At 38.4% G+C, this 19,280-nt stretch overlaps 1 protein-coding gene across 2 annotated transcripts; it reads right to left on the bottom strand.

The window, feature by feature from the left end:
* Positions 1 to 2,555: 2,555 nt before the first annotated feature.
* On the bottom strand, positions 2,556 to 5,951 carry LOC110228088 (uncharacterized protein At3g43530-like). Of its 2 annotated transcripts, XM_021024234.1 has the most exons (5): positions 5,629 to 5,951; positions 5,303 to 5,448; positions 4,177 to 4,902; positions 3,914 to 4,075; positions 2,556 to 3,821 (listed from the first exon to the last, which is right to left on the bottom strand). In XM_021024234.1, exons 2-5 carry the CDS (start codon positions 5,429 to 5,431, stop codon positions 2,700 to 2,702), a joined length of 2,139 nt encoding a protein of 712 aa, XP_020879893.1. In that variant the 5' UTR covers positions 5,432 to 5,448; positions 5,629 to 5,951; the 3' UTR covers positions 2,556 to 2,699. The 2 variants fall into 2 exon arrangements, with proteins under 2 accessions (XP_020879893.1, XP_020879892.1); XM_021024233.1 differs by lacking the exon at positions 5,629 to 5,951 and having other exon boundaries at positions 5,303 to 5,555.
* Positions 5,952 to 19,280: the final 13,329 nt, after the last annotated feature.

The raw sequence follows: 19,280 nt of genomic DNA, 5'->3' as shown, positions 1-19,280 counted from the left end.
ACCCATGCTTGATGCGATCATGTCCAAGATTTCTGTTTGGTTTAATGAACATCGGAAAGAAGCCGCGTCAGGATCTAATGAGAATAAGTTGGTGCCTTTAGTGGAGAACTACTTGCATGATTTATGGGTTGAAGCTGAGAAACTAAAAGTGACAGAGCTAAACACATTCCAGCTTGAATACAATGTCAAGGGTAGTGAAGGGAAAGAATATTTTGTCAACTTGCTCTTGAAAACTTGCAGTTGCAAGGTGTTCGATATCCAAAAGTATCCTTGTGTGCATGCACTAGCCGGTTTCATTGCCTTCGAGAACGATACAACAAGAACTCGAAGTATGGAAATACATGAATTGGTTTCAAAGTATTATTGGGCGGAGATGTGGGCATTGGCGTATTATAGGACTATTTATTTAGTCCCGGATAAGTCACAGTGGGATATCCCAGATGACATCAAAGCATTGAAGGTATTACCTCTGCCTCGGAAAAAGAAGAAGGGTAGAACAAAAGTGTTGAGGTTTCCATCCACAGGGGAAAGGCGTCCAAAACGTCAAAGGACTCAAAACAAAAGGAGGCCAAGGTAATCGCTGCAGTGGTTGTTATTTGGCAACCATAGTATTTGATTTCGTGTTTTTATGTATTCTCTGGTTTTGTAAAACTTGGTAAAACTTGGTTTCGTAATGGTACAACTATGTATGTCTTTGATTTCGTGTTTTTATGTATTCTCTGGTTTTGTAAAACTTGGTAAAACTTGGTTTCGTAATGGTACAACTATGTATGTCTTTGATTTCGTGTTTTTATGTATTCTCTGATTTTGTAAAACTTGGCTTCGTAATGGTACAACTATGTATGTCTTTGATTTCGTGTTTATATGTATTCTCTGGTTTTGTAAAACTTGGTTAAACTTGGTTTCGTAATGGTACAACTATGTATGTCTATGATTTAGTGTTTTTATGTATTCTCTGGTTTTGTAAAATTTGGTAAAACTTGGCTTCGTAATGGTACAACTATGTATGTCTTTGATTTCGTGTTTTTATGTATTCTCTGGTTTTGTAAAACTTGGTTAAACTTGGTTTGGTATAACTATGAAGAAATTAACAAATCTTCATAAATTCAAAATTATATCATGGTGAATGTCGAAAGTCTGAAAAATAGACAACTAGTGTTACATAATCAAATTAGTGGTTTGTAATCAAAATTTGGTAAATAAAATTTTCAAAAATCTTACGCATTTGAGCTTTCTACATGAAAGTTCTTATACTTTTAAGATGTCTTTCTTTTGAATATCCATGGTGAATGTCGAAAGTCTGAAAAATCAACATTTTATACATATTATTGAATGAATATGTTTGGAATTTACCACATATACATAAAATCATGTGTACAACTAATAAAAATTAATATTAATCCAAGAATAACTAATTATACAGAAAAACCCCAAAAGTCCAACTGTGTGTAACCGAGTACAACTTGTAAACTTGGAAAAACTGTGTATATTTGACGGCGCCATGTGTACAAATGACGGCGCCACGTGTACAAATGACGGCGCCATGCGGTTCACGTGTTATTTGCCCCAAATATCCAAAATTTTCTCTTTTCCCTCCAAAATACCCAAAATTTTCGAATTAACCCAATTTCTTTTATTTTTCCCCAAAAATCATTTCAACCCCTTTATTTTTATTACCCAGCATTTCCACGAAATCCCCCCAAATCCTCCCAATTACATCTCAATATCTCCAATTTATTATCCAAACCCACCAAATCCCTAAATCTTCTTTAACCCCAAACCCACCAAATCCCTAAATCTTCCATATAAGAAAGATGAGCGATGTCTCTTCCGCTCCGAGCTCGAGTGAAACCTCCTCAAACCGAACAAGAGTAAGAGTTGCTGGGATTCCAAAGAGGTGTAGGTGTGGCGACGAAATCGTTGAAAAAATCTCTAAATCAGTCCCAAATCCTTACCGACGCTACTACCGATGCAGATATGCTTCTGATAGAAACGTAAAAGTCTCATTGTTAGTTTGCGAATAATTTGAATAAGATCACGTTCTTTTAATTCTATTTTATTTTTTGAATGTAGCTTATGAACGATACCCATGTCTTCAAGTGGGTGGACGAGGCATTGGTAAATGAGGTAGAACAGTTGGATTTTCAAGTTAGTGTTCTTGAAGAAGAAGTTGCACTGCTAAAGATGGGGAGAAAGAAAGAGACGAAGGAAATTACTAAGATGATGGTACCCTTTATCGTTGGTTGTTTTCTCACAGTTGTTCTTGTAACTTGGTACAACTAAGGTACTACTTTGTAGTTCTACTTGTCTCAAAAATATGTATTTGGTGAATTCTAGTATTTGTATTTGTATGACTAAACATATTTATCCTAGTAATTCCTATCTATTCCTACCGAGTTTAACAAAAATAAAGCAGTTGTACACATTTAATAAAAATACCAATGAACAAACGTACATAATTTTACCTAGTTTAACAAAATAATGCAGTTGTATATTTTTATCGTTCACAGTTGTACCTAGTTTTACAAAATTATACCAAAATAAAACAATAACCATTTTGTTCACACAATTGTACTTAGTTTTTCAAAACCGACAGAGTTATACCAAAATAAAACAACAACCAAATTCATGTTCATGACAAAATAAAACATCTTAAAGAGTTTTCAAAAACAGTGGTGGACTCCAATACACAATGGTACTTAATTCTTCTTAGTCCTCGTCACAATAGGACTCCGATACACAACGGTGGTAGACCCCTTCTTTGCATTCTTCTTTATCAACTTCACCCTCTTAGTGTCCTCTTGCCTTGGTTCATCAACATTGTCATCCGCCTTTTTCCCTTGTTCTTTTGGATCCACTTCATTTTTGCTAATTCTTTTTCTCTTTTCACATCTCTTGTAAGTCCTTTTAAGTATCTTCTCATTGTTACTTGGCTCATCCTCTTTTCCACTCTCCTTCTCTTTCTCTCCAACCTCACTCCCCTTAGTACCACCATCCACAACACCCTCTTTTCCAATCTCCTTCTCTTTCTCTCCAACCTCACTCCCCTTAGTACCACCATCCACGTCACTCTCTTTTTCAATCTCCCCTCCTTCTCTGGCCTCAACCTCCTTAAGACCACCATCCACATCATCCTCTATTTCCATCTCCGACTCTATCTCATCATCTTCAGCCCCTTCTTTTTCCATCTCATTCTCCATCACTTTTTCACCACCTTCATTCTCCTTGGTTAAATCTTCAGAATTTGGTCCATCCTTACCACTCTCATCTTGAACTGCCTTCACTTGGTTTGCTCCAACCTCATCCTCTTTATCACTATAGTCAACCTCATCATTCCCTTCTAGATTTATCTCCGCCTCTTTCTCTTTAGCACCACCACTTTTAACTCTGACTTGGATTGATTGGATTGTTGCTTCCATAGTTTTGAGTCTTGTATCTTGGTCTTCATACTTCTTACTGAGATCCATCATCTTCTCATGCATATCCTTAAATCCATTCTCCAACGTTGTCTTCAACGTGTACACAATCTCAGCCAATCCATCACTACTTGCATCATTCGGAGGCTCAGTCACTTTCTCTTTCCCTTTCTTTCCCCGACGGCCTTTTCTTGTAGGCATAATCACAGCTTCCTCAAATCTTCGGTTGCCTACATCTTCATTGAATTTCTCTTCAAAACATATACTCCTTCCCTCATCAACTAGACGCTTGTGCCAACCATCAGCAACTACATCATCTTTATCATTCCATCCACGCTCAACATCCATAATGCTTTTCAAAAGTTTTTCCTCATCAGGAGATGGAGTCAAGATACTCTGAATGTCCTGTGCATCATAAAAAAATCTAATTAATACAACCTCCATGACACATAAATAATAAACATGTTATCTAGTTTGCATTTCAGATTTTAACTAACCTTAGTTGTACCGAGTTTGTCATACACATCTGACATAGGAAAGCCTTTCATAGTACTTGGTTTAAACTTCGTCTTGCACATCCGAGGACACTTAGGATCTGCTGATCCCACATCGACGCAAAAAGTGTTCTTCAGAACTGGAATTGACTCAAACGCTAGAAGCTGCAAAAAATAAAAGATCATTCAAAACTAAGTTGTATAACTGCTAAAATACTCTTACTTATACCAAGTTTATAAAAATTTAATAGAAGAATAATGCATACCTCCAGAGGCATAACGAAACTAGGAAACACTTTCTGTGGACCAACAACTCCTTCACATTTTTCCAGTATATAGAAGATGTCTTTCAGATTTTCATCAAATGCATATCTCCCCCACGGGAATGTTTCGCACAAGTCTAGATCAGCCACAACCCTTTGGAAAAACTTCTCCACAGTTGGTGCCTTCTCTCCTGTCTTAGTCTTTCCAACGATGATGCTGCTTAAGAAGTACAACACAGCTACTCTCAAACGATCATCAGAAGATCTCTTCATTGATAGGAACTTTCCCTCCACATCTTGATATTTTATTGTTGCTCCAACTCCAAATATCCTGCCAACAAACTCCATGCTGCCCTTGGTTTCATAGGACTTCGGAAATTGGTGACAATATAATCCTGACATGAGAGCAAATTCTTTGAGAGAATAGCGGATCGGAACCCCGTTGACGATAAACCAAACTTCGCGCTTCTTCTCTAAACATGCTGTGCGAAGAAATAACAGCCACATACCCATCAACTTATGATTTGCGTCCCTGTGCATGTGGAAGAAGTGTCGGAACTGTGGGTGTTCCTTAAACCATCTCAACTCCTTGCCTCTAAGATGAGTCTCCAATAAGCCCACTACCTTATGAATATAGCACTTTGCTGAAATCTTGAATGGCTTTGTATACTCACTCGGACTGAAATACATTTTAAAAGGTTGTAGAGCTTCGGTTTCCTCATTAGAATCCTGCAATCAATATGGACCAAGTTATACACAGTTGTACCTTTTAGTTTTATAACTTTCTAAGTTAGAAAAACAGAATAGTTATACCAAGTTATTCATAGTTTTACCTTTTAGTTTTAGATATTTCTAAGTTATAAAAGCAAAAGCAGCATAGTTATACCTAGTTATTCATAGTTTTACGTTTTAGTTTCAGATATTTCTAAGTTATAAAAGCAAATGCACGTTAGTTAAACCTAGTTATTCATAGTTTTACCTTTTAGTTTCAGATATTTATAAGTTATAAATGCACGTTAGTTATACCTAATTATCATAGTTTTACCTTTTAGTTTTAGAAATTACTAAGAGACACAAGCAACAAACTTATACCTAGTTCTGCTAGTTGTCCAAATTTTAGAGATCTTACCGTTGCAACCACGTTAGAGATTGAATCTGTTGCTTCAGATTCCACTACTGCCGGCGGTGGCACTTCTTCAAGATTGGCTTCTGGCGGAGTCTCCGTTAAAGATACATTTGCGTTCTTTGTTCGAGGCATAACTCCCTTCCACAAACCTACAAACAAAATCATTTAGATTAGTACTTCCATTCAATATTTCAATCGATTCTATTACCACTAACATTCTCCATCTCTTCGGATTTTATACAAACATAACGAACAATCGATTTTCACCGACTTTCACTCGATTTCAATCGATTTCAATCGCAAAACCCAAAATAAAAACTCGATTTTACCTTGCCCAATAACGTAGTTTTCTGTAGTTATACCAAGATCGACTCTGAAGAAATAGAAATAAATCGATCTGTAGTTATACCAAGATCGCCGTCGAAAGCAGATATTTCTCCCAAGGAATGAACCCTAAGTGTTTTCTTTTCCTCGTGTTTGGTTTTTACGATCTGAATTATTTTTGTTTAAGTGTTTTTACCCGTTTTAATTGGATTCAACCCAATAAGAAAGGGTTTGGGTATTTTCAACCCAATTAGCTTGGTTGGGTTTTGTAGTTTTCTTGTTTTGTCTGGGGTAAAGAGGTAATTACATTTAATTTGGATTTAAAATTAAATAAATATATATATCTGTTTTCTCGAGGGAGATATGGGATTTGTATTTGTCAAAAGGGGACTCCTGGGACGTTTTCTCCCTCCATACATGTCAGCCTCTGTTTCTCTTTCATGTTCTTGTATTCCTTTCAATTTTTAATTCCTTTGATTTTGTGGATTTATAATGTTACATTGTCTTCGATGTGATGGATGCTGTTACGGATAAAATTACACATCAAAGTTTTAACTTTATTATTAACCGCAAGTGGACATACAAACGTCGTAGTGTTTAGGGATCGAATCCACATAAACACACAAACAACTTGCAAATATCTAAACCTAGCTAGGACATCAAAGAGTTACAAGAACTCATGTGATTTTACAGAAATAAAATAAATAAATAATATAAAATGATAGAATATAATAATATAAGAATATTCACTACAAGAAATATGGGCATTCTTATCATACTGAAAACGTTGTTATATCGTTAACATAGCGCTTTCGTAAACGCTGTGTTTGCCGGAGCTATCTTAGAGTGGTCACGTACAATAGCGCTTTTTTGATATGCTATTGAATGTGTACGTATTATACCGCATTTCTGTTGTTATTATGTGATATATTGTGGCACATGTTTTTCGCTATTTTAATTTATTTAGTAGCAGTGATTTCTTGTAATGAAACAATTTATAGTAACATGTAGTTTTAGCTAATATTTAATCTATGGTTACAGAAATTAGTCGTAATATTATATTTACCAGTAGCACAATATATTTATAATAATTTTGTTTTATGTAGCTATGGTATTTGGCTAATCTCAATATATGATTTATTTCTTAGATCGCTTCATAACGCTATATATTTTTCTGAAATTTGGTGCTCATAATAATATACGATATGCATTTGCAATACAAACTGAACATTTTCATAAAAATATGTTATCAGACCATTACAACAACTGTCTTACAATAAACCACATAGCAATACCATCTGTTAAAGTACCAAGTCTCAAGTCTAAAGACTGAACAATGCAACACAAAAGAAATTAAACTAAAGAACAGGATGCTTCTTACACATTATACCAGCACCACTTTGTCAACTGGCCAAGCTATAGTCGAACCTAACGCATCTTCCATACACTCAACCGCAGAAGAAGGCCTCCAAACCGCTGCATCATCCACCTTGACTATATCTACCCAGACGCGGACTCCGTTATTGCCCAGAGGAGCAAAGTGAACTTTCAGGTCAGGATCATTTAAAAAAAATGTATGTATGAGTATAATTAAATCTCATTATAAGTATAGTATATGTATGAAATACCTTCTTCTAATAATGTGCGAAGCAAAGTAGTGTTATGAGAAGTAAGATATCTCATCATTCATGTACAATTGAACGATTGAACCGCTGGATATCTTTTGTTCTTCGCCTTGCCTTTCAAACGTTTAAAAAACCTTTCAAAAGAATACATCCACCTATATTGAACTGGATCGCCAAGCTCTGCTTATCTGATAGGTGTATAGGTAGGTGCTCCATCACATCAAAAAAAGAAGGTGGGAATATTTTTTCTAAATGCACAGGATCATGACAATATTCTCCTTTAAATTTTGGACGCGAATTAGCTCTAATGATCGACTACTTAAGTTACGGAAAAATGCTCCAAGCCCTACAATATAATTAGTCATATTAATTATGATATAGCCAACTTATATATATATATATATATATATATATATATATATATATAAAATTTATTTAAATATATTATTTGACAAAATTACCTGATAATGCAAGATGCACGTTACGCGGTAAGAGTTCTACAAACACGAACGGTAGCAATCGTTCCATGAAAAGATGGCTGTCGTGACTTTTCATTCCCGAAAACTTGCCGGCTTTGATATACAGATGCAAAACTAGCTAAATCTGCGACATAGCCATCTAGAAATTTGACCTCTGATTTGACCCATTCTAGGAGGCTTTTTTTTTTTGCTTTTGCCTTAATCTCAAAAAAGGAAATGGTGCTTTCCCTTGATCATCAACATGCAATTCTGGCCGGTCATAAAATCTTGACCTCACATTGTCTTTTGATATGTCTTTTACATTCATAACAATGTATATGATGTTATCGAGAACATTCTTCTCAATATGCATCACATCAAGATTGTGGCGTAGGGTTAAATCGACCTAGTATGGAAGTTGTGATAACATAGGATTTTCGCCCATATTTGTTATTGTTTTATGATGTTTTAGGAAGTGTTTGGTGTGATTTCAAGGCTAAAGAAGATATTCAAGTATTTATAGAGTCAAGAAGGTTTTAAGAGTTTCAAAGCAAAATGGACCAAAAGATGAGCAAAACCCGTTTTAGGACAGATTCGAAGCTCCAGAAGTTAGGCGTCCGTTGGAGGCCTTCCGGTGAAGAAAATTCGAATATCTTGGACTCTATGGAAAGCTGAAAGAATCAAGATTACAATGGAGGAAGAATGAACTCAATCCCAGCTGCAACAGCCGATTGAAGTCATCCTGTCAGAGACCGGTCGCAAGGTGTGCGACCGGTGGTAAAGCTCTTGGGTGCACCGGTCACAACCCAACGTGACCGGTGTGGACCTTCTTGGTGAGCCCGGTCATGGAGCCTCGTGACCTGTCTAAGCCGTCTTGTCTCTGCACTTATTAAAACTACGTAGTTTTGCCGAGAAAACCCAAAACCGACTTGTTACTTCCCGAGGCCTATAAATACAAGTTGTAAACCCTAAACCTAGGGTGTCTTCGACCTCCGTCACCAGTAGACGACCAGAGAAGCCTCCAAAGCTCCCTCACCGCCGTCCTCACCGATTGCAGCCGTTGAAGCCGCCGACCACCACAACACTTTCTCTTCTTCTTTTCTCTCTATTCTCTACTTGTTTAAGGGAGAAGATTCATCTACGTTGTATTCCAGAGAAGATCTCTGAACCCTTTTCATATTCATTCTCTTATTCATATGGTTTTGCTTTCTATGAGTATGTGTGAGTAGTTCTCTCATTGGGTTTAAGGGTTTTCGAAAGGGGATTCATGGATCGTTATTTAGGGTGATTGGATCTACGTTTTCTAGTTTATATATTGATCACCAATCTATGTTTACTTTGATGCTTACTGCTTGATTGACCGTCTAGCTACTGCAATTAGGATAGATTTAGATCGCCTAAAGTAATTTAGATCAGCAAAGCGTTATAACCAACCGAAAGTTGAGTTATAAAGCTTTGTGAACATATTGAATTTGGATTGTTTATGCATGTTTAGCATCTTGATTACCTGCGGAAATAGAGTAATTTAGGGTGTTTAGACATAGTTATTGGTGCTATGGGAGTAGACCAATCTCTTAATCAAAATTCTAGTTCCTGAACATAAATAACCGAAATTCCTAGTTTGATTTCCTAACATGATTCGATCCATGATACCCTAAGAATTCCCTGCAGCCCGACATTCGTTTTATTGATATCTCTTAATAGTTTACATTGCTTCTATTTTTAGTTTACTTTAGTTACAAAACCCAAAACCAAACCCCTCTTTTGATTTGTCTTAGACATATTCCTTCTTCATAAAACTCGTCATGTAACTTACTAGTCTCTGTGGGATCGATACCTTAAGTACTACAATTGATTTACTGTGCACTTGCAGCTTTATCGTTGTGTTCTTAGGATTAAAACCTGACACACATCAAGTTTTTGGCGCCGTTGCCGAGGACTAATTAAGTTTCCTACGAGTTTAGGATTAGGATATCTTCTAGGACGTTTTTCTTTGCTTCTTTAATTTTTTTTTCACTTTCTTTTCTAGTTTTACTTCTTTGTTTTTCTTTTCAGGTACTCTTGAATATGTACTCTTGAATAGGAACAAGCACTCATTGCACGAGGATAGATGGATCCGCAAGGTCGGATAATAGGAGAGTCTGACTTATTGGAAGCCCTCCTTGAAGATCGAAACCCCATCCGCCCTTCACCACCGCTCGGAGAGTTCGAGATCAGCCCGCAACTCATCGCTTTGGCCGAACGTCATCAGTTCCGTGGCTTAAATCAAGAGAATCCCCTAGATCATATCGAAAGATTTGAGGGAATCTGTAGTACGAAGAGATCAAATGGAGTCTCCGAAAACTACTTGAAGTGCACGCTATTCTCATTCTCTTTGGTTGAGAAAGCTCATAAATGGATGAAGTCTCTTCCCCCGGGATCAATCACTACTTGGGAAGAATATAAGCGAACTTTCTTCGAAACATTCTACCCAAGGACCCGATTAGATCACATGAAGAGAAAAATCTTGGAGTTTCAACAAAGGCCAAATGAACCATTCTACGAGGCCGTAGAAAGTTTCGAAGAGTACAAGAGAGATTGCCCTCACCATAAATTTGATGAAATAAATTTGTTTAGTATTTTCTATGCAGGACTTGGCGAGGAATTCAAGAGGACACTCGACGTTTCAAGTGAAGGAGATTTCACGACGAGAACTGCAGCCGGAGCTAGCAAACTCATTAGCAACATGGTTGTGAGCAGTAGAAACCGGTACCAGAAGTATGAGGAAGGTATCAAAGACGTCAATGCCAATTTGGAGTCAAAGCATACCCTTGATCAGAAACCGATGATTGTTGAACCTCCTAAGGGCCGACAAAGAGGAGTGTACCGATGTGATGACGTGGGAGATTATGATACTAATGACCACTGGAAGTGCAATACTAACGGTTCTCATGAGTATAAGAGGGAAGTCTACTACATTGACGGTCTAAGGGACGCACAACAAGGCAAGAACCATGGTGATCTCTCAAGAAGGCTGCATCAACTTGAAGAAGCGGTGGAGCAGATCATCCAGAACAACAAAAATCTTAGCTTTAAGATTGATGGCGTGTTCGACTACCTCGATAAATAGAATGAAATGGTGAAAACGACCCTTACTGGCCTATCTACTCATGTCAGGATGGTGGAAGTGCAAGATGCTCAAGTTGCAGAGGGTACAAAGAGACAAGTTAATGTTCTCCCGAGTAAAGCCGAGGAAAATCCAAGAGCAACTTGCAACATCACAACATCTGAAGGAAAGGAGGAAGCTGCTCCTATCGCCAAGAATCAACATGTCAAAGACCCACCATCTCGGCCAGAAGATTACGATCCAATTAATAAACCGCCACACCAAAGAAGGCTTCAGAAGATAGACGATCCGATAAAGTTTGTCTTCCCTTGCACTATTAAAGGTATGGATTTCCGTGACTCTCTTTGTGACATGGGAGCTACTGTGAATGTGATGTCTACGACCATTGCAAACAAGCTTGAGCTCGTTGAGATTAAACCTTCGACAATCTCTCTTAAGTTTGGAGACGCTTTCAACACCACTCCACACGGTTTTGTGGAAAATCTCTTGGTGTTAGTGGGAGGTTGTCTTGTTCCGGTTGATTTTCACATTGTAGAGATGAGAGCTGGATCCCATATGCCATTGATTTTTGGGAACTCGTTTCTTGACACCGTGGGAGCGATGGTTGATTACCCTAAAATGCGAATATCCTTCTCCAAAATCAAAAAGAAAGTCTTTTACCCCGCAACTCCCTCGGAAGACTCTCATCGTGCAACCAAATCCAATGGAGAAAAGTTTATTCTGGGTGATGGAGACAAGGAGAAGTCTCAAAAGGTTACAAACGCAACTCCAAGGATCACAGTGAAAGAAGCTGCCAAACCGGCGTTGACCCCGCAAGAATGTTCTAAGAATATGGTTGAAGAGGTCCTACACATTGAGAGATGTCCTAAGGCACCTCCAATACCAATCCCCTCTGGTCTCGTTTGGTTCAGACACATCGCAAACTACTTAGCAGCTGAAGTCGAGCCTCCTCAATTCGTTGGTTATAGGAAGAAAAAGTTTTTGCGTGAGGTTAGAAGGTACTATTGGGATGAGCCTTATCTATACAAGAAGTGCTCTGATGGTTTATTCAGGAAATGCGTTCCAGAGGAAGATGTTCCAGGTATTCTCTTTGCTTTTCATGGATCAGATTATGGTGGACATTTTGCTACTTTCAAAACTATCTCTAAGGCATTACAAGCTGGTTTTTGGTGGCCAACCATGTTTAAAGATGCTCATGCCTTTATATCTAAGTGTGATGCTTGCCAAAGACAAGGGAACATCAGCAGACGAAACGAGATGCCGCAAAACGTCATACAAGAAGTTGAAGTTTTTGACGTTTGGGGAATCGACTTTATGGGCCCTTTTCCTTCATCTTATGGGAATAAATACATCCTCGTTGCTGTTGACTATGTGTAAAAGTGGGTGGAAGTCATTGCTAGCCCCACTAGTGATTCAAAAGTTGTAATGAAGATGTTCATGTTGATCATCTTTCCGAGATTTGGTGTTCCACGTGTTGTGATTAGCGATGGAGGTAAGCATTTCATCAACAAAGTATTTGAGAATCTTTTGAAGAAAAATGGAGTGAGACACAAGGTTGCTACACCTTATCACCCTCAAACCAGTGGACAAGTGGAGATCTCCAATAGAGAAATCAAAAGGATCTTGGAGAAAACTGTTGGAAAGACAAGGAAGGATTGGTCGGTGAGACTTGATGATACTCTATGGGCATATAGGACCGCATTCAAAACTCCTCTTGGTACCACTCCTTTTCATCTCGTCTATGGGAAAGCTTGTCATCTTCCTTTGGAGATTGAATACAAGGCTGTATTGGCGGTAAGAAAGTTGAATTATGACATCAAACCGGCAGTCAAGAGGCGTTTGATTCAGTTGAACGAGTTAGAGGAAATTTGTTTCAATGCCTATGAAAATTCGAGGATCTACAAGGAAAAGACCAAGACGTGCCATGACAGGAAGATAATTCCTAAGAATTTCTCACCAAATGACCAGGTATTACTCTTCAACTCTCGTTTGAAACTTTTTCCAGGAAAACTCAGATTGCGATGGTCCGGACCGTTCAAGATCAAAGAAGTAAAACCGTATGGTGCTGTGGTACTCCATAACCGTGATGGGGGCGAATTCACAGTCAATGGACAACGTCTCAAGCCATATCTAGCAGATGTGGAAGAAGAAATGTGAGATCCAATTTCCCTAGATGATCCGCCTCAAGCCTAACCGGCTACCAACGTCGAGCCAACGACGTTAAACAAGTGCGCTAAGTGGGAGGCAACCCACTAGGTAAATACTCTTTCTTAGGATTTAATTTGCTTTTGCTTTTGATAGTTTTTGTTTTTGTTTCAGGTTTTTTATAAAAAAAAATAAATAGAAAAGAAGAAAATAGAAAAGACCAAAAAGAAGGAAGAATGAGAAGGACCTGTGGACCGGTCACTCACCCCGTGACCGGTGCCACTAGGACTCACCGGACCGGTCACGGACGACGTGGCCGGTGTGCTCAGCCATCCCCGGACCGGTCGCAACACCCGCGACCGGTGCCGTCCCGATCATCCTGCGGTCGAGGATCGTCGTCCCACCTCCCGTACCGCGATCCACCCACGACATCCCACTCCCCGTACCGCAGCTGCCCCGCGGTCAATCACAGTTTTTCCTGCGATCGTACAAATACGACCCGCGGTCGACCAATTTCCCGTCCCGAGCATGATCCGCAATCGTACCGATGGCGATTTGCGATCGTTCCACCCTGCGAACCGCACCTAAACCGCAACCTGCAATCAATATTTCTTTCCGGCTAGTCATTAGAACTATGATTGGTGCCCTGATGGAAAAGAAATTGGCCTTACGGCCTATCCAAGGTAAGTTTTTATTTTTGTCTAATTTCATAAAACTATTGATGGTTTAGGTTTCCGTATCAGGAAAGATGCATCTAAAGATTTATATTGCCGATCTCGATTAACTTACCCAAGTTAAATCGATTACAAGTAAGTACTGAAGAAGAATATACGGTTAGTCGCCACACCAAGGTGACATTGTTCTTAACCCTATCTTTCTTTTTCTTACTCTTCCCATACTATTTTCCCACCGAGGACGGTGTGATTTAAGTCTGGGGGGATTCGTACTAATGCTACTCTTTATTTGTTGACTTGAGAACTTTTTCCATTTTTACATCAAGAAATTTTAGGTAATTAAGATGTTTTATCGAGTCAAAGTTTTATTGAGTCAAAACCAGTAGAATGATGACCTTATCATATGATGAAACCAACCGTTCATATGTTCTAACTCATTTCCTAAGTGACAAGTTTTGCAGGACTCGCTAAGAACAGACAATACCTAGAAACTCTCAACGGGATCTTTCCCCCTGAAGTCTCTACCGGGGAGACTTTGTTTGATCTGAAGTTAACTCTATTATATTTGGACTATCTAACCTGAACATAATTCTTTCTCATGAAGAGGTGTTAGATCGGGGAAACGAGCATATACATTCAGGACTTCTTATCCCTTTTTACCACTCTCTGCTGATCCTGAATGGCCACTCACTTTTAGTGGTTCCTACCCTTAAACCCTATCCTCTTTTCAGACCTCATGCATTCTCTTTTTCCTTTTCTCAAATTAGCAGCTATGTGCAAAAACGTCGGAGAGAAAGGAACGACAGAGTTTCCTGCCACGAAGACGGAGATTCGGAAGCTACAGGGAGGATGCGATGATTTGGTCTAGAGCTTATTCTTCCTTGGGATTCGATTTCAAAAGGTACTTATTTCGTACTTATGAGACTCGTGTATATAATGAGTACCGTTTCCCCTTTCCAAAAAAAAAAAAAAAAAAAAAAACTAAAGGAAAGGAAGTGGTTACGAAATAAGAAGTCTCATAAGTACAGAGGAATCCCAAGGAAAGACATGGATCACTTAGATGAGAGATGTAATCATTCAAAGAGATCCCCACGAAAAGCCTAAGTCTGGGGGAATCGAAAAGACGAAAAGAAGTAAGGAGATGAGGTGTTTACAAGAAAAAGTGGTTGCAAACTGTGGACCTCAACAGATCCGTTCTCTCTTGCGGTTTTGCAACATATCCTACATTCTCGAGATTATACGGTAACCCTAAACACTTTAACTCCACCACCAAACACCAAAAAGCCCCTTTCATACCAAGCGCCGTCTACCCTGAATGATGCCTCCTATTGAGAAAGTCTACGCCACCTTATTAATGAATGTAGAGAGTTAACTAACGTGATTTTAGAGTTTTCTTGTAGGTTTGAGATGGATGGACCAGGATTGTGAATGTGGTGAGTCTATAGTGAGAATGTTCTAACGCGATGTCTTTGTATTTACAAGTCTGCAGGTTATCTTTTGGAACATGGTCTCTGTTCATAGGAGAGTTCCCGAGATTTCTAAACCTCTCCACCGGATTTGCTTTCTTGTTTGCTTGAGGACAAGCAAAGTCTAAGTCTGTGGAAGTTGATAACATGGGATTTTCGCCCATATTTCTTAATGTTTTATGCTGTTTTAGGAAGTGTTTGGTGTGATTTCAAGGCTAAAGAGGAGATATTCAAGTATTTTATGGAGTCAAGAAGGTTTAAGAGTTTCTAAGCAAAATGGACCAAAAGACGAGCAAAACCCGTTTTAGGATAGATTCGAAGCTCCAGAATTTAGGCATCCGTTGGAGGCCTTTCCGTGAAGAAAATTCGGATATCTTGGACTCTATGGAAAGCTGGAAGAGTCAAGATTACAATGGAGGAAGAATCAACTCAATCCCAGCTGCCAAACAGAAGTCAACCTGTCAGAGATCGGTCGCAAGGCGTGCGACCGGTGGTGAAGCTCTTGGGTGCACCGGTCACAACCCAACGTGACCGGTGTGGATCTTCTTGGTGAGCCCGGTCATGGAGCCTCGTGACCTGTCTAAGCCGTCTTGTCTCTGCACTTATTAAAACTACGTAGTTTTGCCGAGAAAACCCTAAACCGACTTGTTACTTCCCGAGGCCTATAAATACAAGTTGTAAACCCTAAACCTAGGGTGTCTTCGACCTCCATCATCAGCAGCCTCCTAGAGACGAACAGAGAAGCCTCCAAAGCTCCCTCACCGTCGTTCCTCACCGATTGCCGCCGGTGAAGCCGCCAACCACCACAACACTTTCTCTTCTTCTTTTCTCTCTATTCATCTACTTTGTATTCCAGAGAAGATCTCTAAACCCTTTTCATATTCATACTCTTTTATGCAATCTCTTATTCATATGGTTTTGCTTTCTATGAGTATGTGTGAGTAGTTCTCTCGTTGGGTTTAAGGGTTTTCGAAAGGGGATTCATGGATCGTTATTTAGGGTGATTAGATATAGGTTTTCTAGTTTATTATTTACCACTCTATGTTTACTTTGATGCTTACTGCTTGATTGACCGTCTAGCTACTGCAATTAGGATAGATTTAGATCGCCTAAAGTAATTTAGATCAGCAAAGCGTTATAACCAACCGAAAGTTGAGTTATAAAGCTTTGTGAACATATTGAATTTGGATTGTTTATGCATGTTTAGCATCTTGATTACCTGCGGAAATAGAGTAATTTAGGGTGTTTAGACATAGTTATTGGTGCTATGGGAGTAGACCAATCTCTTAATCAAAATTCTAGTTCCTGAACATAAATAACCGAAATTCCTCGTTTGATTTCCTAACATGATTCAATCCATGATACCCTAAGAATTCCCTGCAGCCCGATATTCGTTTTATTGATATCTCTTAATCGTTTACATTGCATTTATTTTTAGTTTACTTTAGTTACAAAACCCAAAACCAAACCCCTCTTTTGATTTGTCTTAGACATATTCCTTCTTCATAAAACTCGTCCTGTAACTTATTAGTCTATGTGGGATCGATACCTTAAGTACTACAATTGATTTGTTGTGCACTTGCAGCTTTATCGTTGTGTTCTTTAGGATTAAAACCTGACACACATCAAGTTGCCAAAGAATGCTTTCTTTGTGCCAATTATGCCATTGTCCATAGCCATCCACTTTTTTTCATGCTCATTTCCTCCGCAATTAGATGTCATAGGTGGCTCGGCAGACCTTATACGCTCATATAATACTTGTTCACCAGTCAAAGATTGCGGTGGGTAGTCCTTCACTCCCTTACCCTTTAGAAAGTGCGTTTTATCGTTCCGTAACAAATGATTTACAAGAAGAAATCTTCTATGGCAATCAAACCAACAAGTCTTCCTACCACCTGGCAACCAAAATGCATTTCTATCCTCCATACAAATTGGACACGATAATCGACTTTGAGTAGTCCATCCCGACAACATGCCCTATGCTGGGAAATCGCTAATAGTCCACAAAAGAACCGCTTTAAGGTTGAAGTTTTGATCTAAGGACACATCATATGCCTCAACTCCATTATGCCACAACTCTTGTAACTCGTCGATTTGTGGTTAAAGGAAAACATCAAGACTGGCTCGTGGATGATTTGGTCCCGAATTCAAAATCGTCAAAAACAAATACTCACTTTTAATGCACATATCCGGAGGCAAGTTGTATGGCGTCAAGATCACTGGCCACAACGAATGATTTTTGGACATACCAAACGGATTGAAACCGTCAGTACATAATCCAAGATAAACGTTTCGCGGTTCTTCGGCAAATGAAGGATGCAGTTGCTGGAAATTCTTCCACCCAGCCGCATCTGATGGATGACACATTAATCCTTCTTCCGATTCGTGCTCAGCATGCCATCTTATCGAAGCTGCATTCTTCCCAGATTGGTACATTCTCTTCAATCTGTCCCCAGTCGATAAATACCACATCTTACTAAATGGTATTCTTGTTCTTCCTTCACTCTCCTTTTTTCATGGTTTTCCGCAGAACTTGGAATTCCCCAACTTCTCATCATATTTTCAAAAAAACATACAATTATCTATACATACATCATATGTATAGTACGGCAATCCTAGCTTTCGCATCAAAGTCTATGTCTTGTAGTAGGAATCGGTCGCCTGATTACCTTCTAGTAAATATTCTGTAAACAATTCTGCTCATCCGTCCATGCTAGTTTCTGACAAATTGTGGTCCACCTTATTGTTCATGAACCGAGCTGCCAACGATAATTGCGATTGACCTTCCTAAATCCATCGTAAAGTGGAGTGTTTGCGGCAGCTAGCATGTCATAAAATTGTTTTGCATCTTGGGTGGGTTCTTCATGAACATGATCGTTTCCACTTTCATGTTCATGATACTCGTTATATGGTACAGAACCATGAAAAGCATCATTAACCATCCCAGCAAATACATTTTTCCCATCAAAGCCTATTGGTTCATTAACAGTACTAGTATATTTGGTATTATCAACATAGTTACTAGTACCCTTCCCAACAACATTATAATCCTCCCCATGCTTATACCATACATAGTAATTCGGCATAAATCCTCTACTAAGCTAATGACTTGATACCGTAACAGCTTTCACGGGTTTCGAATTTTGACATATTACACAAGGACATAATAAAAACCGACCTTTTCTGTCTTCAACATGGCTTGCATAACTGATGAACGCTTCCACACCCGCCAAATAGTCCGCCGCAATGTGATTTGTGTATGGATCGATTCGGTTGTACATCCATTCTCGTGACAGATTATTCCACATCGTTTTTTTTTTTTCTTTTTTTCCCTTTGTTTTTCTTCTCTTTTTCTTTTTTTTTATTTTATTTTCTCTTCTTCTTTCTCTTTGTTTTTTTTTTTTACTTACAAATGGGAGAATGGAAGAGTGGGAAGGAGAAATGAAATGAATGAGGGGTGGTATATATAGGCTTAAATTTGTGACTATTTTGCGTCCGTTTTCACATAGTCACAAAAGTTCAGTACACCTACCTCCTCTGCAATTTCAACGTGTTTTGTACCAAAATTTTCCAACTAATTTGCAACTAAAGCGTACCTATAACAGGTGGTTGTTAAATCGTCGCTCTTTTGAGACTAAATTGCGACCATCATTTCTGACCAAATACCGAGTGGCACATCAATCGCAAACCTGCGACTCATTTGCGACTAAAACATATTAGTCTGTCATCGGTCGCACAACCGTCGCTAAAGGACGACGAATTACCGACTGTTAGGTTTAATCGCTGAATTGCAATTATTTTTTATATGTGTTTTATTTCGTCATTAACGCAAATTAGTCTGGAAATAATCGCAAATTGGTCGCAAAGTTAGTTGCAAAATACAGGTTTTCTTGTAGTATATATATATATATTTCCAAATATTGTATGATTATTTAAAATATAGTTATTTGTTGTACTTAACATTTGATGTATTATATTATATCTAAAATAGTAAATAATATTATATAATAAGAAAATTGGATACATGTTCAAAAATGTAATATAAATATTTATACATTGTATTAGAAAAAATAGTTGTTCTAAAATATGCTAAACTACTAAAAACTTTTAATCTAATATAATTTAATTTAATATGTATAGTATTCTATAAAAATATTTAATTTAAAATTGACTTTATTACTAT

The sequence above is a fragment of the Arabidopsis lyrata genome, assembly GCF_000004255.2.
Source record: "Arabidopsis lyrata subsp. lyrata unplaced genomic scaffold ARALYscaffold_5, whole genome shotgun sequence".
NCBI lineage: Eukaryota > Viridiplantae > Streptophyta > Magnoliopsida > Brassicales > Brassicaceae > Arabidopsis > Arabidopsis lyrata.
Note: the sequence above shows the minus strand (reverse complement) of the source record. Positions and strands in the feature narration are given on the sequence as shown.

What these genes read in the sequence shown, in the direction of transcription:
- LOC110228088 (XM_021024233.1), bottom strand. Translation starts at nt 5,464, where the DNA reads ATGATTTTGTTTGTAGGTTTGTGGAAGGGAGTTATGCCTCGAACAAAG. An exon ending in TCTCTAACGTGGTTGCAACG is followed by an intron (nt 4,903 to 5,302) that starts GTAAGATCTCTA and finishes TATTGATTGCAG; the next exon opens with GATTCTAATGAGGAAACCGA. An exon ending in ACAAACTCGGTACAACTAAG is followed by an intron (nt 3,822 to 3,913) that starts GTTAGTTAAAAT and finishes TATGATGCACAG; the next exon opens with GACATTCAGAGTATCTTGAC.